Source organism: Leptodactylus fuscus, chromosome 9 (assembly GCF_031893055.1).
Source record: "Leptodactylus fuscus isolate aLepFus1 chromosome 9, aLepFus1.hap2, whole genome shotgun sequence".
NCBI lineage: Eukaryota > Metazoa > Chordata > Amphibia > Anura > Leptodactylidae > Leptodactylus > Leptodactylus fuscus.
The window spans coordinates 382,182-405,956 of NC_134273.1; the positions used below are offsets into that span (position 1 = coordinate 382,182).

At 50.9% G+C, this 23,775-nt stretch overlaps 1 protein-coding gene across 2 annotated transcripts; it reads right to left on the reverse strand.

The window, feature by feature from the left end:
• MKNK1 (MAPK interacting serine/threonine kinase 1) lies at window positions 1–22,797 on the reverse strand. 2 transcript variants are annotated; one of them, XM_075287974.1, is made up of 12 exons: window positions 22,701–22,797; window positions 19,453–19,554; window positions 6,004–6,101; window positions 5,843–5,922; window positions 5,599–5,672; window positions 5,161–5,265; window positions 5,005–5,060; window positions 4,842–4,937; window positions 3,623–3,817; window positions 3,373–3,537; window positions 534–577; window positions 1–454 (listed from the first exon to the last, which is right to left on the reverse strand). In XM_075287974.1, exons 1-12 carry the CDS (start codon window positions 22,708–22,710, stop codon window positions 247–249), a joined length of 1,233 nt encoding a protein of 410 aa, XP_075144075.1. In that variant the 5' UTR covers window positions 22,711–22,797; the 3' UTR covers window positions 1–246. The 2 variants fall into 2 exon arrangements, with proteins under 2 accessions (XP_075144075.1, XP_075144076.1); XM_075287975.1 differs by lacking the exon at window positions 4,842–4,937.
• Window positions 22,798–23,775: the final 978 nt, after the last annotated feature.

The window sequence follows — 23,775 nt, forward strand, 5'->3', positions numbered from 1 at the left end:
TTGGCTTCACCCCCCCCCCCTCCCCCCTATAAAAATAACATTTATCAAAGTGCTTTCAATATCTCTCTCTATATAGAATGAGGTCTTCAAATCATGATGAGATGGCTCAATGGACAAGGAACATGAGGGAGGGGCATCTGGCATGTCACATTCACCCCCCATGGCTGGGGGTCACTCGCCCGTCAGGGTTACAGTTCTTTAAAAGCTAAAATTCTTCTATTTAAAAGGAAAAAAAATAAAAAGCAGTCAGTCGGGGGCGCTGCCCTTACTGGCCAGGGCTTGTGCTCTTCTCTTTGCCAGTCGAGACTTGGAGGGTGGGGACAGTCGCATGGAGCAAATCTTCTGGATGAAGCTCTCGCTGTCTCGGCTCAGGTCACTGTCATGTTGGGAGAGCTGACGATTCACCGCAATGGCCTCGGCAGCAAAGAGAGTCAAGTCCTTCGCACTGCTGTTCCTGCACAAAAAGACAAGGCGTTAATGGCTGGACGAGAGGAGGAGCCTGGAGGAGGCCGACACAAAGCAGGACTACTTACTTCTGGAGAACCAGGGGGGTCGGGAGCCCTCGCTCAGGAGCGTCCTAGCCAAAAACACAAGGCCAAGAATTTCTTCACAACAGAATATAGGAGGTAGAGCAGTCCCTGCAGGGGGGGGGGGGGGGGGGGGCAGTATATAGGAGGTAGAGCAGTCCCTGCAGGGGGGGGGGGGGGGGGGGCAGTATATAGGAGGTAGAGCCGTCCCTGCAGGGGGGGGCAGGATATAGGAGGTAGAGCAGTCCCTGCAGGGGGGGGGGGGGGGGGGCAGTATATAGGAGGTAGAGCAGTCCCTGCAGGGGGGGGGGGGGGGGGGCAGTATATAGGAGGTAGAGCAGTCCCTGCAGGGGGGGGGCAGTATATAGGAGGTAGAGCAGTCCCTGCAGGGGGGGGGGGGCAGTATATAGGAGGTAGAGCAGTCCCTGCAGGTGAGGGGGGGGCAGGATATAGGAGGTAGAGCAGTCCCTGCAGGTGAGGGGGGGGCAGGATATAGGAGGTAGAGCAGTCCCTGCAGGTAGGGGGGGGGGGCAGTATATAGGAGGTAGAGCAGTCCCTGCATGGGGGGGGCAGGATATAGGAGGTAGAGCAGTCCCTGCAGGTGAGGGGGGGGCAGGATATAGGAGGTGGAGCAGTCCCTACAGGTGAGGGGGGGGGGGGGGCAGGATATAGGAGGTAGATCAGTCCCTACAGGTGAGGGGGGGGGGCAGGATATAGGAGGTAGAGCAGTCCCTGCAGGGGGAGGGCAGGATATAGGAGGTAGAGCAGTCCCTGCAGGGGGGGGGGCAGTATATAGGAGGTAGAGCAGTCCCTGCAGGGGGGGGGGCAGTATATAGGAGGTAGAGCAGTCCCTACAGGTGAGGGGGGGGGGTACAGGATATAGGAGGTAGAGCAGTCCCTGCAGGGGGGGGGCAGTATATAGGAGGTGGAGCAGTCCCTACAGGTGAGGGGGGGGGGGCAGTATATAGGAGGTAGAGCAGTCCCTACAGGTGAGGGGGGGGGGCAGGATATAGGAGGTGGAGCAGTCCCTACAGGTGAGGGGGGGGGGGGGGCAGGATATAGGAGGTGGAGCAGTCCCTACAGGTGAGGGGGGGGGGCAGGATATAGGAGGTGGAGCAGTCCCTACAGGTGAGGGGGGGCAGGATATAGGAGGTAGAGCAGTCCCTGCAGGGGCAGGATATAGGAGGTAGAGCAGTCCCTGCAGGGGCAGGATATAGGAGGTAGAGCAGTCCCTGCAGGGGCAGGATATAGGAGGTGGAGCAGTCCCTACAGGTGAGGGGGGGGGGGGCAGGATATAGGAGGTAGAGCAGTCCCTGCAGGTGCGGGGGGCAGTATATAGGAGGTGGAGCAGTCCCTGCAGGGGCAGGATATAGGAGGTGGAGCAGTCCCTACAGGTGAGGGGGGGGGGGGGGCAGGATATAGGAGGTAGAGCAGTCCCTGCAGGGGCAGGATATAGGAGGTGGAGCAGTCCCTACAGGTGAGGGGGGGGGGGGGGGGCAGGATATAGGAGGTGGAGCAGTCCCTGCAGGGGCAGGATATAGGAGGTAGAGCAGTCCCTGCAGGTGAGGGGGGGGGGGGGCAGGATATAGGAGGTGGAGCAGTCCCTGCAGGGGCAGGATATAGGAGGTGGAGCAGTCCCTACAGGTGAGGGGGGGGGGGCAGGATATAGGAGGTGGAGCAGTCCCTACAGGTGAGGGGGGGGGGCAGTATATAGGAGGTAGAGCAGTCCCTGCAGGTGCGGGGGGCAGTATATAGGAGGTGGAGCAGTCCCTGCAGGGGCAGGATATAGGAGGTGGAGCAGTCCCTACAGGTGAGGGGGGGGGGCAGGATATAGGAGGTGGAGCAGTCCCTACAGGTGAGGGGGGGGGGCAGGATATAGGAGGTAGAGCAGTCCCTGCAGGTAGGGGGGGGGAGCAGGATATAGGAGGTAGAGCAGTCCCTGCAGGGGCAGGATATAGGAGGTAGAGCAGTCCCTGCAGGGGCAGGATATAGGAGGTAGAGCAGTCCGTGCAGGGGCAGGATATAGGAGGTGGAGCAGTCCCTACAGGTGAGGGGGGGGGGGCAGGATATAGGAGGTAGAGCAGTCCCTGCAGGTAGGGGGGGGGAGCAGGATATAGGAGGTAGAGCAGTCCCTGCAGGTGAGGGGGGGGGGGGGGGGGCAGGATATAGGAGGTGGAGCAGTCCCTACAGGTGAGGGGGGGGGGCAGGATATAGGAGGTAGAGCAGTCCCTACAGGTGAGGGGGGGGGGGGCAGTATATAGGAGGTGGAGCAGTCCCTGCAGGGGCAGGATATAGGAGGTGGAGCAGTCCCTGCAGGTGCGGGGGGCAGGATATAGGAGGTAGAGCAGTCCCTGCAGGTGCGGGGGGCAGTATATAGGAGGTGGAGCAGTCCCTACAGGTGAGGGGGGGGGCAGGATATAGGAGGTGGAGCAGTCCCTACAGGTGAGGGGGGGGGGGGGGCAGGATATAGGAGGTAGAGCAGTCCCTGCAGGGGCAGGATATAGGAGGTAGAGCAGTCCCTGCAGGTGAGGGGGGGGGCAGGATATAGGAGGTGGAGCAGTCCCTACAGGTGAGGGGGGGGGGGGGCAGGATATAGGAGGTAGAGCAGTCCCTGCAGGTAGGGGGGGGGGGAGCAGGATATAGGAGGTAGAGCAGTCCCTACAGGTGAGGGGGGGGGGGGCAGGATATAGGAGGTGGAGCAGTCCCTACAGGTGAGGGGGGGGGGCAGGATATAGGAGGTGGAGCAGTCCCTACAGGTGAGGGGGGGGGGCAGGATATAGGAGGTAGAGCAGTCCCTACAGGTGCAGTCTTACAGAGATTTGCTGTGTTGTATGGCAATACTTACCCCTTGGACCCAAGGGTGCTGAAGGACCTGTGCAGCACTGAGGCGATCTTTGGCATGGCGGACGAGCAGCTTGGAGATTAGATCCTTGGCCTGGTTGGAGATGTGCGCCCAGTCACGCTCAGGAAACTCATATTTGCCTTCTTGAATACTTTCAAACAGTTTGTTCTAGGAAGCAATGGCGGCACTTTTGAGAAATGACAAAAACTGCACAATCCGGATGAAAGGCTGAACCAATGCCCAACGTCATTACCTGGCACACTCGGCAGACTTCTCCTCGGTCCCAGCCACAGTCCGTCCCACAATTCCCCACGAAGGGTGGATAGCCACTCAGCATTATGTAGAGGATGACCCCCAGGCTCCACAGATCGCAACGTTTATCATAGAAGGTAGCTTCTTCTGTGAAGACTTCCACCACTTCTGGAGCCATGTACTCTGCCGAGCCGCACTGGAAAGACACCCGGAATGTTATAGGTCACTGCTGAACTGACCAGCACCCCCACAGGACATGTGCAGATCTGCTGGAGGCCAATGGTGCTCTCCTGGTGCTGTGATGTAGGGCTACCGACCATAACCGGGATACGAGAGAAGGTGAATCTGGAGTCTGATCATATTTCCAAGTGCGACCAAAAAGACAATATGATCAAACTGGCCTGGTGTCCCTCAATGGAGAGCAGGGCTTCTGCCTCTCCTAGGGGCGTCCTCGCAGGAGACTTCTCATACAACCTGCTCTTAAGTAGCCAGGCATGAAGTGTAACAATCTGTCCAACCTCTGGTTGGTAGACTAGAAGGTGCATCCAGGCTCCAGAGACCCTCCTCCCCCAGTATAGACAGTCGCTGACACTCTCCTCATCCACCAGGGGGCGTACTGTACTGTCACATACAGGGGAGGCACAAGATGAAGCCATGTATGATGCATAGTAGCAGCGTGCGGTATAGACTTATCACATCTGTGGATCAAGGCTACTGGGAACAGTTCTATGGCCCAAATATCAGCAGGTGGACAACGGCTTTCTAGAGTCATCATGGTCATCAGCCATTAAAGAGGCACCAACTACTGAAGACTCTTTATATTTCATAACCTGAGTGTAACCCTCGATTGATAAGAGATTTAGCCACTTGCTTATGGTGTCACGACCACGGCAATCATCAGGCTGCCACAAAGTGTCGGACCGCAGGCACATAACGGGAAGAATCCTTGGATTTTATAGGCTGTTACTTAACATTTCAGGTTTCGGTTCCTCCTAGTTCTGTATTTCATGGACATACACTGAGAACTCAGCATGCACAAAAGAGTGGCCTTTATAGGGGTGGTCCTCAAAGAAAAAGCGATACAGATTGGAGGTTCAAGCGTCTAGTTGGAGTCCGTAATATTGTACAGCTCCTGACCATGGGATCCCATGAGTGATAGAGGAGGAGCGAGTTTGGACAATGGTCACTAATTGTCACCCCCATTTACAGTCTGGACTTACTGGTGTGGTGAGCTCTGGGGTGGTGATGGGGGTCGATGCAGAGTTCAGCTTTACACCACTTCCAAGATCGAAGTCACAGATTTTTACAGGCGATACCTACAAAGGCCCAGAAAGTGTAAGCAGTAGTGTCAAGAACACGCAGCAGCCCCTCCCCCACACTTACCTTGTCTTCACATTCACACAGGATATTCTCTGGTTTCAGATCTCGATGAGCAATCCCTGATAGATAAGAGAGCAGCAGCTTAATCACGGGGCTCACCTGGAACGGCTCTGAACCCCCCGGCCGGTCGCATCCCATGAAGGGCAATGCCGCACCCACCTTTTGTGTGCAGGAAGTCCAGAGCCGAAGCGATGTCCCGGACCACCATACTGGCTTCTCTCTCATCAAAGTGCTTCCTCCGCTGGATATGTGAGAGGATGGAACCTGCCAGAAGAGACAACGGACATGACAATTCTACAGCTCCTGAACTGGATGGAATAAAGGGCGCGCAACGTCCAGAAGCCAGACCGCTAAGAACAAGGAGTCACACACGGCAGCAACAAGCGACTTATCACTAACTTTACAAAGGAAGAGAAATTCCCAGACCATCCCCTTTAAGGCTGAGCGGTCAGCCTGGGAAACTCTGCCCATGTGTCGGACAAACTGCGACCTGACTGACAGTATCTTCCATCTCTGAGCTGCCCATATCAATGCCCAGTAGCGGGCAGAGAGGGCGCTCCACCCACCAATTCTTAGCTTGTAGCCATGACAACATACCGCCTCGTAACTTCTCAAACACCAGATAAAAGCGAGCGTCGTCTTCGCAGAACTCGATCAGCTCCAGAATATTCCTGCCACATAAAACAAATTAGTAGAGAAACCGAAAAAGACAACGACCTCTGCACACAGATCTGCAAAATGACTCCTCCTCCTTGACGAAGTGCGTTAGCGGCTGGAGTTTGGTGCATAATACACATCTATGATGCAGAGGCCAACAATCAGCATTTCTATAGGAACTTACTTATTGCCTTGACACTGGTACAAAGTTTCTACTTCTCGGAAGACGCGGCTGCGACTGTGCCCGGCCTTCTTCTCCACAATCTGCCAAAAGATGGAGGGAGCACATTATAAGCTGCACAACTGCGCCCCAAAGTAGTAGCCACGAGGTAAAGGACAGGTCACCTTAACAGCGTAATCCTTCCCATTCTGCAGGCTGACGCAGCCTTGGACCTTGGCGTAGGCGCCTTCCCCGAGCAGCTCGTCCGTCAGTCTATACAAATCTACAAGACACCATAGGAACAAAATAACTCAAAGAGGTCGTCAGAACCCCGAGTAACAGCCCCAAACACGAGTCAGACCTCCAGCACACAATGTCACCTTCTAATCCACCCCACAATGGGGCAAAACTGAAAAGGGGCGGCCAAAGATCTCACAGGAGAGACCAGCAAAGTAGTGAGCGCAGCTCTGGAGTATAATACAGGATAAGTAATGTAATGTATGTACACAGTGACTGCACCAGCAGAATAGTGAGCGCAGCTCTGGAGTATAATACAGGATAAGTAATGTATGTACACAGTGACTGCACCAGCAGAATAGTGAGCGCAGCTCTGGGGTATAATACAGGATAAGTAATGTAATGTATGTACACAGTGACTGCACCAGCAGAATACTGAACGCAGCTCTGGAGTATAATACAGGATAAGTAATGTAATGTATGTACACAGTGACTGTACCAGCAGAATAGTGAGCGCAGCTCTGGAGTATAATACAGGATAAGTAATGTAATGTATGTACACAGTGACTGTACCAGCAGAATAGTGAGCACAGCTCTGGAGTATAATACAGGATAAGTAATGTAATGTATGTATACAGTGACTGCACCAGCAGAATAGTGAGTGCAGCTCTGCAGTATAATACAGGATAAGTAATGTAATGTATGTACACAGAGACTGCACCAGCAGAATAGTGAGCGCAGCTCTGGAGTATAATACAGGATAAGTAATGTAATGTATGTACACAGCGACTGTACCAGCAGAATAGTGAGTGCAGCTCTGGAGTATAATACAGGATAAGTAATGTAATGTATGTACACAGAGACTGCACCAGCAGAATAGTGAGTGCAGCTCTGCAGTATAATACAGGATAAGTAATGTAATGTATGTACACAGAGACTGCACCAGCAGAATAGTGAGCGCAGCTCTGGAGTATAATACAGGATAAGTAATGTAATGTATGTACACAGTGACTGCACCAGCAGAATAGTGAGTGCAGCTCTGCAGTATAATACAGGATAAGTAATGTAATGTATGTACACAGTGACTGTACCAGCAGAATAGTGAGTGCAGCTCTGGAGTATAATACAGGATAAGTAACGTAATGTATGTACACAGCGACTGTACCAGCAGAATAGTGAGCGCAGCTCTGGAGTATAATACAGGATAAGTAATGTAATGTATGTATACAGCGACTGTACCAGCAGAATAGTGAGCGCAGCTCTGGAGTATAATACAGGATAAGTAATGTAATGTATGTACACAGTGACTGCACCAGCAGAATAGTGAGTGCAGCTCTGCAGTATAATACAGGATAAGTAATGTAATGTATGTACACAGCGACTGCACCAGCAGAATAGTGAGTGCAGCTCTGGAGTATAATACAGGATAAGTAATGTAATGTATGTACACAGCGACTGTACCAGCAGAATAGTGAGCGCAGCTCTGGAGTATAATACAGGATAAGTAATGTAATGTATGTACACAGAGACTGCACCAGCAGAATAGTGAGTGCAGCTCTGCAGTATAATACAGGATAAGTAATGTAATGTATGTACACAGAGACTGCACCAGCAGAATAGTGAGCGCAGCTCTGGAGTATAATACAGGATAAGTAATGTAATGTATGTACACAGTGACTGCACCAGCAGAATAGTGAGTGCAGCTCTGCAGTATAATACAGGATAAGTAATGTAATGTATGTACACAGTGACTGCACCAGCAGAATAGTGAGTGCAGCTCTGGAGTATAATACAGGATAAGTAATGTAATGTATGTACACAGCGACTGTACCAGCAGAATAGTGAGCGCAGCTCTGGAGTATAATACAGGATAAGTAATGTAATGTATGTACACAGTGACTGCACCAGCAGAATAGTGAGTGCAGCTCTGGAGTATAATACAGGATAAGTAATGTAATGTATGTACACAGTGACTGCACCAGCAGAATAGTGAGCGCAGCTCTGGAGTATAATACAGGATAAGTAATGTAATGTATGTATACAGTGACCAGCAGAATAGTGAGCGCAGCTCTGGAGTATAATACAGGATAAGTAATGTATGTACACTAACTGTACCAGCAGAATAGTGAGCGCAGCTCTGGGGTATAATACAGGATAAGTAATGTAATGTATGTACACAGTGACTGTACCAGCAGAATAGTGAGCGCAGCTCTGGAGTATAATACAGGATAAGTAATGTATGTACACTAACTGTACCAGCAGAATAGTGAGCGCAGCTCTGGGGTATAATACAGGATAAGTAATGTAATGTATGTACACAGTGACTGCACCAGCAGAATAGTGAGCGCAGCTCTGCAGTATAATACAGGATAAGTAATGTAATGTATGTACACAGTGACTGTACCAGCAGAATAGTGAGCGCAGCTCTGGAGTATAATACAGGATAAGTAATGTAATGTATGTACACAGTGACTGTACCAGCAGAATAGTTCGCGCAGCTCTGCAGTATAATACAGGATAAGTAATGTAATGTATGTACACAGTGACTGTACCAGCAGAATAGTGAGCGCAGCTCTGGAGTATAATACAGGATAAGTAATGTAATGTATGTACACAGTGACTGTACCAGTAGAATAGTGAGCGCAGCTCTGGAGTATAATACAGGATAAGTAATGTAATGTATGTACACAGTGACTGTACCAGCAGAATAGTGAGCGCAGCTCTGGAGTATAATACAGGATAAGTAATGTAATGTATGTACACAGTGACTGCACCAGCAGAATAGTGAGCGCAGCTCTGGAGTATAATACAGGATAAGTAATGTAATGTGTGTACACAGAGACTGCACCAGCAGAATAGTGAGCGCAGCTCTGGAGTATAGTACAGGATAAGTAATGTAATGTATGTACACAGTGACTGTACCAGCAGAATAGTGAGCGCAGCTCTGGAGTATAATAAAGGATAAGTAATGTAATGTATGTACACAGTGACTGTACCAGCAGAATAGTGAGCGCAGCTCTGGAGTATAATACAGGATAAGTAATGTAATGTATGTACACAGTGACTGCACCAGCAGAATAGTGAGCGCAGCTCTGGAGTATAATACAGGATAAGTAATGTAATGTATGTACACAGTGACCAGCAGAATAGTGAGCGCAGCTCTGGAGTATAATACAGGATAAGTAATATATGTACACAGTGACTGTACCAGCAGAATAGTGAGCGCAGCACTGGAGTATAATACAGGATAAATAATGTAATGTATGTACACAGTGACTGTACCAGCAGAATAGTGAGTGCAGCTCTGGAGTATAATACAGGATAAGTAATGTAATGTATGTACACAGTGACTGTACCAGCAGAATAGTGAGCGCAGCTCTGGCGTATAATACAGGATAAGTAATGTAATGTGTGTACACAGAGACTGTACCAGCAGAATAGTGAGCGCAGCTCTGGAGTATAATACAGGATAAGTAATGTAATGTATGTACACAGTGACTGTACCAGCAGAATAGTGAGCGCAGCTCTGGAGTATAATACAGGATAAGTAATGTAATGTATGTACACAGTGACTGCACCAGCAGAATAGTGAGCGCAGCTCTGGAGTATAATACAGGATAAGTAATGTAATGTATGTACACGGTGACTGCACCAGCAGAATAGTGAGCGCAGCTCTGGAGTATAATACAGGATAAGTAATGTAATGTATGTACACAGTGACCAGCAGAATAGTGAGCGCAGCTCTGGAGTATAATACAGGATAAGTAATGTAATGTATGTACACAGTGACCAGCAGAATAGTGAGCACAGCTCTGGAGTATAATACAGGATAAGTAATGTAATGTATGTACACAGTGACCAGCAGAATAGTGAGCGCAGCTCTGGAGTATAATACAGGATAAGTAATGTAATGTATGTACACAGTGACTGTACCAGCAGAATAGTGAGCACAGCTCTGGAGTATAATACAGGATAAGTAATGTAATGTATGTACACAGTGACTGCACCAGCAGAATAGTGAGCACAGCTCTGGAGTATAATACAGGATAAGTAATGTAATGTATGTACACAGTGACCAGCAGAATAGTGAGCGCAGCTCTGGAGTATAATACAGGATAAGTAATGTAATGTATGTACACAGTGACTGCACCAGCAGAATAGTGAGCACAGCTCTGGAGTATAATACAGGATAAGTAATGTAATGTATGTACACAGTGACCAGCAGAATAGTGAGCGCAGCTCTGGAGTATAATACAGGATAAGTAATGTAATGTATGTACACAGTGACCAGCAGAATAGTGAGCGCAGCTCTGGAGTATAATACAGGATAAGTAATGTAATGTATGTACACAGTGACTGTACCAGCAGAATAGTGAGTGCAGCTCTGGGGTATAATACAGGATAAGTAATGTAATGTATGTACACAGTGACTGCACCAGCAGAATAGTGAGCGCAGCTCTGGAGTATAATACAGGATAAGTAATGTAATGTATGTACACAGTGACCAGCAGAATAGTGAGCACGACTGGTTTTCCCGTTCTCTCCCGATTCTCCTGTTGTAGGACGTCTGCTACTGGTTGTTGCCACCTCTCATCTTTATAAGCCGTCATAGGCTTCAGGTGAGGGCTTTATCCTGGCAATTTATTGGACCTCTGTTGCCAATTTTATACAGATCTACACTATGGTCAGTCGCTCGGTGTCAGGACAGGAAATCCGGGAAGACATTTTGTCCATGCTATAGGTAAAATTCTGCCCTCGTATCTCTATTCTAGGTGGATCAAACTAGAAAAAAAACAAAAAAAACAAAAACAGATTGCGGGAAAATAATAGGATTCAGAAAAACAATTACTAGAAGAGTATCCGAGACCGCGCCCACAGCAGACCAAAATGGCGACTGGCTGGACGAGCAGCGCGTAGTATGGTCATGGGAAGAAGGGAGATTTAAGCCAAGGGGTGTTTTATGGCAGCGGGGGCCTTGGCACCCTCAAAATGGGACGGAAGCAGAGGAAACTGGAAGACCAAATGGTGCCCCTCCTATAATGGTGCAGTCCAATGGACATATAAGACACTGCACTCACACAATTCTTTAGTCAAAAATAGAGATGAGCGAACAGTAAAATATTCGATGTTCGTTATTCGTATTGAGTAGCCGCGCAATATTCGACTATCCGAACGAATATGGAACCCCATTATAGTCTATGGGAGAAAATGCTTCGCTACAGGGGATCCCACCATTCGCCTCAGGAGAGTCAGCAAGTCCACTATGACACCCCAGCAAATGATGCCAACACCTCTGCAATGTAACTGGGCCAGCAGGGGGAGTATGTCTGGGGGCATCAAGTACCTTTATTATGTCGGGATCCCTGGCAGCTTGTGATATGCCACAGATGACTTTTTCCCATAGGAATGAATTGACCAGCCTTGATTGGCCAGTGTACTGCTTTCGGCCAATCAACACTGGTTCTGCCTGAGGAGGCGGAGTCTAAAATTGGTCCACAGCAGTTTCCATTCTGGTCCGATTTTAGACTCCGCCTCCTCCGGCAGAACCAGCGTTGATTGGCCGAATGCTGTACACTGGCCAATTAACGCTGGTCAATGCATTCCTATGGCGAGATGAAGTAGAGTTAGCCGTGCGGTTAGCTCAGCTACTCCGGACACCGGAGATGAAGCAGAGCTCAGTTCTGCTACACCCAACCATCCCTCCATCTCCTCCTCCTCCTGTCACACACACAGCTCTGCACTACTGCCAACCATCCCTCCAGCTACTCCTCCTGTCACACACATCTCTGGTGTAACAGAGCTCAGCACAGCTACATCTCTACACTCTGTTGTAGAGATGTAGCAGTGCTGAGAGTGCGCTGAGCTCTGCTACACACGAGATGTGTGTGACAGGAGAAGTAGATGGAAGGATAGTTGGGAGTAGTGCAGATACACCAGAGATGTAGCAGAGCTGGCCGATGTTAGCAGTCCGATGCAGCAGAGCTGAGTGTGTTAGTCTGCTGCATCAGACTGCTACATCTGCCAGCTCTGCTACATCGGGCCGTACGATCAGCTCAACTCCGGAGTAGTTGAGCTGAGTGTGCAGTATCGGATTAACCTCCCCCCCCCACCGTTGTCCACTTACCTGCAGCTCCCAGCTCCTCTTCTTGGTCCGGTCCTCAGAGCGCCCTGCCCCCCTCTCACCCGACTGTTATTGTAGAGAAGGCGGGGCTTAGAGTGTGGGCCACACTCTCCTAAGCCCCCTCCTAAGCCTTCTCTATAATACTAGTTGGGGAGAGGGGCAGGGCTTAGGACAGTGTGGGTGGGTACTCGGAGGGGAGACGTGAGTGATGCCCCACCTACTAAGCCCGGCCTACTCCCTGCCTCTCTACAATACTAGTCTAGGGAGGCGGGGTGCAGGGCGCTCTGAAGAGGACAGAGGACCCTGCCTCCCTAGACTAGGATTGTAGAGATGCAGGGAGTAGGCGGGGCTTAGTGCGGCTGGAGCGTGTGGGCGGGGAAACGTCAGAAGACTCTGAAGGCAAATTGACAGAGGACCGGACCAGGAAGAGCTGGGAGCTGCAGCTATGCAGGCAAGTGAACAACGGGGGGGGGGGTAATCACTACGCAGCGTGGGGTCCAAGAATTTTTGGACTACATGCTGTGTAGTGAATAGGATCATTTTTAAAATCCAATCTCTGAATGATCGGAAATTGGATTTTCAAAACGATCCTGAAATGTCAAGATCGGCTCAACCCTAAGTGCTGGCGATGTAGCAATGTCCAATGTAGCAGAGCTGGATCTGCTACACACTCAGCGCTGCTGCATCGGACACTGCTACATCGGTAGAGCTGAGTGTGTAGCAGGTTCAGCTCTGCTTCATCTCGGCCTAGGAATTCACTGACCAGCATTGATTGGCCGAATGCCGTACTTCTGTATGCTGTACACTGGCCAATCAACACTGGTCAATGCATTCCTATGGGAAAAAGTCAACTCGCGCATATCGCAAGCTGCCAGGGATCCCGACCAGATAGACCCCAAAGAGCTGGTGAGTGACATTCCCCCCTAAATAAAGGTAACCCCTAGCTAACCCTCCTGTACATCTGTCCCTGTCTCACAGTCACATACTTCACAGTCCCAAATTAGTTGAATGGTAAATCCACCATTCGTCTAAATTGGAGGTTCTGTTTCCGGCCGCCAATTACTTTTTCAGATTTTTTTTTCACTGCCTCCGTTGTCGTAGTTCCTGTCCCACCTCCCTTGCGCCATTATTGGTGCAAAAAATGCGCCAGGGAAGGTGGGAGGGGATACGAATTTTTACTGCGTTTGCGGCCTTGTATTCGATTGTAATCGAACATCCCGAACGACCTGATATTCAATCAAATCTGTATTCGATCGAACGGCGTTCGCTCATCTCTAGTCAAGAACAACCATCACACGACGCTAAGCAGCGCTTCAGGGGATTCCAGTCTGATCTGGTCCTAGAGTGGGGAAGGGTCCTGCTCTCACACAGTCCACAGAAGACAAGTGGCATGTATTTACACATATAGAACCATTATATACATAAAGATGGGGGGTTGGGTCTAGCCCATAAAGCTAAAGAGAAACATGAGTGGATGTTCCACATTCCCTAAACCCAAGCAGGAGCTCAGTGAGAGATGTAAGTATCCACTGCCATGTGCCTGAAGGTATGTGCCACGTTCGACTTGTGTCTCCTGTGGACTGTGTGAATGGACCCTTCTCTGTTCTAGATAGATATATTATATATATATATATATATATATATATATATATATATATATATATATATATATATATATATATACACACACACACACACACACACACACACATACATACATACATACACACAGTACAGACCAAAAGTTTGGCCACACCTTCTCATTCTGTGAGTTTTCTGTATTTCCATGACTATGACAATTGTAGCTCACACTGAAGTAAGACATGTGGGATTATAGACTTACCAAACAGTGTGATGCAACTGACAATCTGTCTTTTATTCTCTCGGGACAAAGGAGGGTTAAGGGTTTACGTTAGACATTGTGATCGGCCGCTCTGATAAGATGTGTCTTTAGTTTGCGTTTTAAACTGTAGAAATTGGGAGTTACTCTGATTGTCCGGGGTAGAGCATTCCAGAGAAGTGGTGCAGCTCGGGAGAAGTCTTGTATACGAGCGGGGGAGGTTCTGATAATAGAGATGGAAGTGTTAGGTCATTGAGTGAGCGGAGAGCATGGGTTGGGCGGTAGACAGAGATGAGGGAGGAGATGTATGGAGGTGCGGCATTATGGAGAGCCTTGTGGGGGAGGGGGAGAACTTTATATTGTATTATATAATGAATAGGCAGCCAATGTAACGACCGGCACAGACCGGAGGCCTCGCTGTAGCGACCGGCACAGACCGGAGGCCTCGCTGTAGCGACCGGCACAGACCGGAGGCCTCGCTGTAGCGACCGGCACAGACCGGAGGCCTCGCTGTAGCGACCGGCACAGACCGGAGGCCTCGCTGTAGCGACCGGCACAGACCGGAGGCCTCGCTGTAGCGACCGGCACAGACCGGAGGCCTCGCTGTAGCGACCGGCACAGACCGGAGGCCTCGCTGTAGCGACCGGCACAGACCGGAGGCCTCGCTGTAGCGACCGGCACAGACCGGAGGCCTCGCTGTAGCGACCGGCACAGACCGGAGGCCTCGCTGTAGCGACCGGCACAGACCGGAGGCCTCGCTGTAGCGACCGGCACAGACCGGAGGCCTCGCTGTAGCGACCGGCACAGACCGGAGGCCTCGCTGTAGCGACCGGCACAGACCGGAGGCCTCGCTGTAGCGACCGGCACAGACCGGAGGCCTCGCTGTAGCGACCGGCACAGACCGGAGGCCTCGCTGTAGCGACCGGCACAGACCGGAGGCCTCGCTGTAGCGACCGGCACAGACCGGAGGCCTCGCTGTAGCGACCGGCACAGACCGGAGGCCTCGCTGTAGCGACCGGCACAGACCGGAGGCCTCGCTGTAGCGACCGGCACAGACCGGAGGCCTCGCTGTAGCGACCGACACAGACCGGAGGCCTCGCTGTAGCGACCGACACAGACCGGAGGCCTCGCTGTAGCGACCGACACAGACCGGAGGCCTCGCTGTAGCGACCGACACAGACCGGAGGCCTCGCTGTAGCGACCGACACAGACCGGAGGCCTCGCTGTAGCGACCGACACAGACCGGAGGCCTCGCTGTAGCGACCGACACAGACCGGAGGCCTCGCTGTAGCGACCGACACAGACCGGAGGCCTCGCTGTAGCGACCGACACAGACCGGAGGCCTCGCTGTAGCGACCGACACAGGCCGGAGGCCTCGCTGTAGCGACCGGCACAGGCCGGAGGCCTCGCTGTAGCATCTAGCCTGATAGATGAGCCTGGCCACTGCATTCAGAATAGATTGTAGAGGGGAGAGTTTAGTGAGGGGAAGACGGATAAGTAAGGAGTTAGAGTAGTCAAGGCGAGAATGAATCAGAGAGACAATAAGTGTCCTTAGTGTATCTCTGGTGAGGAAAGGGTGTATTCTGGAGATGTTTTTGACCCCACATGACCCCGAGGCAGCGGGCCTACTGCCTAGCAGTTATAGTAAGGCCTGAGACTGCAATGGATATATCAGGGACAGATCTATTAGATGGTGGAAACCGTAGTAGTTCAGTCTTAGAGAGATTTAGTGTCAGATAGAGCGAGGACATGATATTAGAGACAGCAGAAAGACAGTCACTAGTGTTCTGTATGAGTGCAGGGGTGATGTCACGGGAAGATGTGTATAATTGGGTGTCATCAGCATAAAGATGGTACCTGAAGCCAAATCTGGTGATGGTTTGTCCAATGGGGGCTGTGTAGAGAGAAAAGAGCAGGGGGCCTAGGACCGAGCCCTGAGGAACCCCAACAGCAAGGGAAAGAGGGGAAGAAACAGAGCCCGCAAATGATAGACTGAAAGTGCGGTCTGAGAGATAAGAGGAGAACCAGGAGAGCGCAGTGTCCATGAGGCCGACTGAGCGGAGCAGAGTGAGGAGGAGATGATGGTCAACAGTGTCAAAAGCTGCAGAGAGGTCCAGAAGAATAAGAAGAGAGAAGTCGCCATTGGATTTAGCCATTAGCAGATCATTGGAGACTTTTTTTTTAATGTAGATTGTGAGCCCCTCCCCCCACATAGAGCTCACAATATACATTTTTCCCTATCAGTATGTCTTTGGAATATGGGATGGAAATCCATGCAAACACGGGGAGAACATACAAACTCCTTGCAGATGTTTTTTTGCCTTTGGTGGGATTTGAACACCAGGACTCCAGCGCTGCAAGGCTGCAGTGCTAACCACTGAGCCACCGTGTGGCCCCATCATTGGAGACTTTTGTGAGAGCCGTTTCAGTGCAGAGCGCGGAAACCAGATTGTAAGGGGTCAAGCAGAGAGTTAGCAGAGAGATAGCGGATTACACGAGAATAGACCAGGCGTTCCAAGAGTTTAGAGATGAAGGGGAGGTTAGAGACGGGTCGGTAGTTAGCAGCACAGGACGGGTCCAGGGAGGGTTTTTTCAATAGCGGAGATATAACAGCATGCTTGAAGGAGGATGGGAAGATTCCAGAACATATATATATATATTATATACACACACATCATAATTCCTCAGAGCAACCCTACCGAATCATTTTTGCTAAGAGTCAAAAAAGTGGCCTCGATATGCATACTACCACGGCCCAGTCTATCATGTTCCCAAGCAGAGTACCACGGCCCAGTCCGTCATCTTCCCAAGCAGAGTACCAGGGCCCAGTCCGTCATCTTCCCAAGCAGAGTACCACAGCCCAGTACATCATCTTCCCAAGCAGAGTACCACAGCCCAGTACATCATCTTCCCAAGCAGAGTACCAGGGCCCAGTCCGTCATCTTCCCAAGCAGAGTACCACAGCCCAGTACATCATCTTCCCAAGCAGAGTACCAGGGCCCAGTCCGTCATCTTCCCAAGCAGAGTACCAGGGCCCAGTCCGTCATCTTCCCAAGCAGAGTACCAGGGCCCAGTCCGTCATCTTCCCAAGCAGAGTACCAGGGCCCAGTCCGTCATCTTCCCAAGCAGAGTACCACAGCCCAGTACATCATCTTCCCAAGCAGAGTACCACAGCCCAGTACATCATCTTCCCAAGCAGAGTACCACAGCCCAGTACATCATCTTCCCAAGCAGAGTACCACAGCCCAGTCCGTTATCTTCCCAAGCAGAGTACCACAGCCCAGTACATCGTCTTCCCAAGTAGAGTACCACAGCCCAGTACATCGTCTTCCAAAGCAGAGTACCACAGCCCAGTACATCATCTTCCCAAGCAGAGTACCACAGCCCAGTCCGTTATCTTCCCAAGCAGAGTACCACAGCCCAGTACATCATCTTCTCAAGCAGAGTACCACAGCCCAGTACATCATCTTCCCAAGCAGAGTACCACAGCCCAGTCCGTTATCTTCCCAAGCAGAGTACCACAGCCCAGTCCGTTATCTTCCCAAGCAGAGTACCACAGCCCAGTACATCATCTTCCCAAGCAGACTACCACGGCCCAGTCCGTCATCTTCCCAAGCAGAGTACCACAGCCCAGTCCGTTATCTTCCCAAGCAGAGTACCACAGCCCAGTACATCGTCTTCCCAAGTAGAGTACCACAGCCCAGTACATCGTCTTCCAAAGCAGAGTACCACAGCCCAGTACATCGTCTTCCCAAGCAGAGTACCACAGCCCAGTCCGTTATCTTCCCAAGCAGAGTACCACAGCCCAGTCCGTTATCTTCCCAAGCAGAGTACCACAGCCCAGTCCGTTATCTTCCCAAGCAGAGTACCACAGCCCAGTCCGTTATCTTCCCAAGCAGAGTACCACAGCCCAGTACATCATCTTCCCAAGCAGAGTACCAGGGCCCAGTCCGTTATCTTCCCAAGCAGAGTACCACAGCCCAGTCCGTCATCTTCCCAAGCAGAGTACCACAGCCCAGTCCGTTATCTTCCCAAGCAGAGTACCACAGCCCAGTACATCGTCTTCCCAAGCAGAGTACCAGGGCCCAGTCCGTTATCTTCCCAAGCAGACTACCACGGCCCAGTCCGTCATCTTCCCAAGCAGAGTACCACAGCCCTTGCAGGTCTCTAGGAATGGCTGGGACAGCCCTTAATAGACGACCCTTCCCCTTCTAGCCAACTGTTTAATCACCAAACAAGACCTGACAATGCTTTTCTATATGAAGAGAGAAGAAACGTTTCACCAATGCCACAATTCTCGGATCTGGTCTCACTTTGGACCCCTGCAAAAGATACAAATTTCCCCAAGATGAAAGTAAGAATCACTGGGGATTTGTGTCAGTGTAGCCGCTGGGGACAAGGGCTTGTACCAGGCTTGTGTGCCTAGGGGGTCCTGGTGGGTCAGCAAGACTGTCACCTGCTTCAGACATACTTGACCAAAACCACAGCCAGTTGCGGGAACCGATACACCAAACAGCAACATTAAGCACAACCACCCAACTTCACCGCAGTGGGAGGAGGCTTAGCGTATGTTCACATGGTGGAAACCAAATTCCGCTGAATGAACTTCCACGTGGCTAGCCGTGACAGGATGCAGTGCTCCAGCATTCAGTCGTGGCATTCCGTTCCCAATTAGGCCCGAACGAATAGGCCTAATCAGGAGACAGTCTTGTGTCGCGGACGCCACAGCTGCCTGAGATGTGGAATCTGTGGGAAGAAGGGGCATCTCGCTTATATCTCCACCAGCGGGAAAAAAAGTAAGTGGCTCCCATTCAGATGAACGTCTGGGATAGACCCTTAATGAATGGAAGCCTGACGCGGAATCCACCTGCAAAAAAAACCTGTGTGAACATACCCTAACAAGACAAAAGGGATGCACTTAAACTTGACTTACACCTTAACAGATGCAAGGGTGCAAGTAATATCAAGACCCCCTTCTTGTGCCCCATCTTGGGACAGGAAAACTAACCCGGGGAGGGCCAAACTTATGTCTACCCAGTCTTTTCTGTTCCAGGACGGGTGCACCATGGGTAGGGGTGCGGAACCCCTTTAAGGCAGAAAGAAAGCGTTTTTAGTTCCAGATTTTGCTGCAGTTTAAGCCAAAGCAAGGAGTGAATTGAGCAGAGGGGGGGAGGTCTAAGAAGCCTCCGAGATATCCCCCATTATTGGCTTTGGCTCAAAAAACTGCAACAAAAAAAGCTGCGTTCCAGGAGGGCGGGCCTTAGAGAGCGTTTATTGCTCAGAGGACTAAGCCTGTATTTGTAGTCGTGACCGCGAGTATCTGAATTGTGTACACAGGTTCCAGTGCCAAGGTAGAAACTTCTGAGTGAAGGGCTCGGCCAAATCCGGGTCACAGCCCGAGAGGTCAGAAATAAATCCCAACACCCAGAGACCGACCTGCAAACTGCCCCGTAAAGCTGTCCGTGGCCCGCGCCCTTTTCTTCTTCTTTTTCCGCTTCACAGGATCATCTATTGGGATATGCTGACTGCTGACCATGTCTGAGGAGAAAGAGCACAGGAACATGAGGGGGGGGGGACGGGGACATCAGCGGCACAACCCACCCACCTCTGGTGCCAGATTTCATGCCTTCTGCTCTGTAGCCATTGGCACACAGGGATTCCTTTCCCCTCCGCCAACCCACACACGTGGATCCCCCACCCATGAACACACAGAGGTCCCCCACACACGGGGTCCCACCCACACGGTCCCCTTCCTAGTCGCCTCCCCTTCACCCCCTCACAGACAAAAAAAAAAAAAAACAGCACAAGACTCGGCCACATCTATCTTCAGTATGTGAGTCAGTGATATTATAAATAGCGCCCACCTGAACCCAGTCATGAAACAGAAGGGGGGGGGGGGGGGTCCCGGGACCACCCTCATATCAGAATGGATAAGGAGGGTGTAAAGAACACCCCCCCATATCTACAGACAGGTGAGGTACAGCCATCTCCCCCTCCCCTCATATCTATAGACAGGTGAGGTACAGCCATCTCTCCCCCTCCCCTCATATCTATAGACAGGTGAGGTACAGCCATCTCCCCCTCCCCTCATCTATAGACAGGTGAGGTACAGCCATCTCCCCCTCCCCTCATCTATAGACAGGTGAGGTACAGCCATCTCCCCCTCCCCTCATATCTATAGACAGGTGAGGTACAGCCATCTCCCCCTCCCCTCATATCTATAGACAGGTGAGGTACAGCCATCTCCCCCTCCCCTCATATCTATAGACAGGTGAGGTACAGCCATCTCCCCCTCCCCTCATATCTATAGACAGGTGAGGTACAGCCATCTCCCCCTCCCCTCATATCTATAGACAGGTGAGGTACAGCCATCTCCCCCTCCTCTCATATCCATAGACAGGTGAGGTACAGCCATCTCCCCCTCCCCTCATATCCATAGACAGGTGAGGTACAGCCATCTCCCCCTCCCCTCATATCTACAGACAGGTGAGGTACAGCCATCTCCCCCTCCTCTCATATCTATAGACAGGTGAGGTACAGCCATCTCCCCCTCCCCTCATATCTATAGACAGGTGAGGTACAGCCATCTCCCCCTCCCCTTATCTATAGACAGGTGAGGTACAGCCATCTCCCCCTCCCCTTATCTATAGACAGGTGAGGTACAGCCATCTCCCCCCCTCCCCTTATATCTATAGACAGGTGAGGTACAGCCATCTCCCCCCCTCCCCTCATATCTATAGACAGGTGAGGTACAGCCATCTCCCCCCCTCCCCTCATATCCATAGACAGGTGAGGTACAGCCATCTCTCCCCCTCCCCTCATATCCATAGACAGGTGAGGTACAGCCATCTCCCCCCCTCCCCTCATATCTATAGACAGGTGAGGTACAGCCATCTTTCCCTCCTCTCATATCTATAGACAGGTGAGGTACAGCCATCTCCCCCTCCCCTCATATCTATAGACAGGTGAGGTACAGCCATCTCCCCCTCCCCTCATATCCATAGACAGGTGAGGTACAGCCATCTCCCCCTCCCCTCATATCTATAGACAGGTGAGGTACAGCCATCTCTCCCCCTCCTCTCATATCTATAGACAGGTGAGGTACAGCCATCTCCCCCTCCCCTCATATCCATAGACAGGTGAGGTACAGCCATCTCCCCCTCCCCTCATATCTATAGACAGGTGAGGTACAGCCATCTCCCCCTCCCCTCATATCTATAGACAGGTGAGGTACAGCCATCTCCCCCTCCCCTCATATCCATAGACAGGTGAGGTACAGCCATCTCCCCCTCCCCTCATATCTATAGACAGGTGAGGTACAGCCATCTCCCCCTCCCCTCATATCCATAGACAGGTGAGGTACAGCCATCTCCCCCTCCTCTCATATCTATAGACAGGTGAGGTACAGCCATCTCCCCCTCCTCTCATATCTATAGACAGGTGAGGTACAGCCATCTCCCCCTCCCCTCATATCTATAGACAGGTGAGGTACAGCCATCTTTCCCCCTCCCCTCATATCTATAGACAGGTGAGGTACAGCCATCTTTCCCCCTCCCCTCATATCTATAGACAGGTGAGGTACAGCCATCTCCCCCTCCCCTCATATCTATAGACAGGTGAGGTACAGCCATCTCCCCCTCCTCTCATATCTATAGACAGGTGAGGTACAGCCATCTCCCCCTCCTCTCATATCTATAGACAGGTGAGGTACAGCCATCTCCCCCTCCTCTCATATCTATAGACAGGTGAGGTACAGCCATCTCCCCCTCCCCTCATATCTATAGACAGGTGAGGTACAGCCATCTCCCCCTCCCCTCATATCTATAGACAGGTGAGGTACAGCCATCTTTCCCCCTCCCCTCATATCTATAGACAGGTGAGGTACAGCCATCTCCCCCTCCCCTCATATCTATAGACAGGTGAGGTACAGCCATCTCCCCCTCCTCTCATATCTATAGACAGGTGAGGTACAGCCATCTCCCCCTCCTCTCATATCTATAGACAGGTGAGGTACAGCCATCTCTCCCCTCCCCTTATCTATAGACAGGTGAGGTACAGCCATCTCTCCCCCTCCCCTTATATCTATAGACAGGTGAGGTACAGCCATCTCCCCCTCCCCTCATATCTATAGACAGGTGAGGTACAGCCATCTCCCCCTCCTCTCATATCTATAGACAGGTGAGGTACAGCCATCTCCCCCTCCCCTCATATCTACAGACAGGTGAGGTACAGCCATCTCCCCCTCCTCTCATATCTATAGACAGGTGAGGTACAGCCATCTCCCCCTCCCCTCATATCTACAGACAGGTGAGGTACAGCCATCTCCCCCTCCTCTCATATCTACAGACAGGTGAGGTACAGCCATCTTTCCCCCTCCCCTCATATCTATAGACAGGTGAGGTACAGCCATCTCCCCCTCCCCTCATATCTATAGACAGGTGAGGTACAGCCATCTCCCCCTCCTCTCATATCTATAGACAGGTGAGGTACAGCCATCTCCCCCTCCTCTCATATCTATAGACAGGTGAGGTACAGCCATCTCCCCCTCCCCTCATATCTATAGACAGGTGAGGTACAGCCATCTCCCCCTCCCCTCATATCTATAGACAGGTGAGGTACAGCCATCTCTCCCCCTCCCCTCATATCCATAGACAGGTGAGGTACAGCCATCTCCCCCTCCTCACCTGCCGGCATCACCTCCTGGGTGACAGTGAGAACTCCCCGCGCCGCAGACCCGAAGACCAGACATCCGCCCCGCCCTCTCCCATTCTCTTCATTTATTGGTCAAGTTGTCTTTTCCGCATGCACGTCATTGATTGGCAGAACTTGTTGAGGCTCAGCCTCTCCTGTGTTGTGATTCGCTAGCTTCCTTTCCCGTGACACCTGTCCTCTCAGATTATTGGCTATACCTCTGCCATCATTTTTATCCCAAACCAATTGAGTTTGAAAGCCAAAATGAGGCGTGAAACGCAATCCGGAAGTGATGTAACGTGCTGTAACCTGCAGCAGCTGCTGGCCCCTCCCACTGAGCGGGAAATGTCGGGAAAGGTATAAAATGGCGCCGGCCGCCTCGCAATGTTACAGTTTATTTGATGCTACAGTGTTATGGCTGAGATAGTGAGGTGAATTAGTAAGAAAGAGATATGTCTCACTAGACGCCTATATCTACCTCCTATATATCTCTCTAGACGCCTATATCTACCTCCTATATATCTCACTAGACGCCTATATCTACCTCCTATATATCTCACTAGACGCCTATATCTACCTCCTATATATCTCACTAGACGCCTATATCTACCTCCTATATATCTCACTAGACGCCTATATCTACCTCCTATATATCTCTCTAGACGCCTATATCTACCTCCTATATATCTCACTAGACGCCTATATCTACCTCCTATATAGCTCTCTAGACGCCTATATCTACCTCCTATATATCTCACTAGACGCCTATATCTACCTCCTATATATCTCACTAGACGCCTATATCTACCTCCTATATAGCTCTCTAGACGCCTATATCTACCTCCTATATCTCTCACTAGACGCCTATATCTACCTCCTATATATCTCACTAGACGCCTATATCTACCTCCTATATATATATCTCTAGACGCCTATATCTACCTCCTATATATCTCTCTAGACGCCTATATCTACCTCCTATATATCTCACTAGACGCCTATATCTACCTCCTATATATATATCTCTAGACGCCTATATCTACCTCCTATATATCTCACTAGACGCCT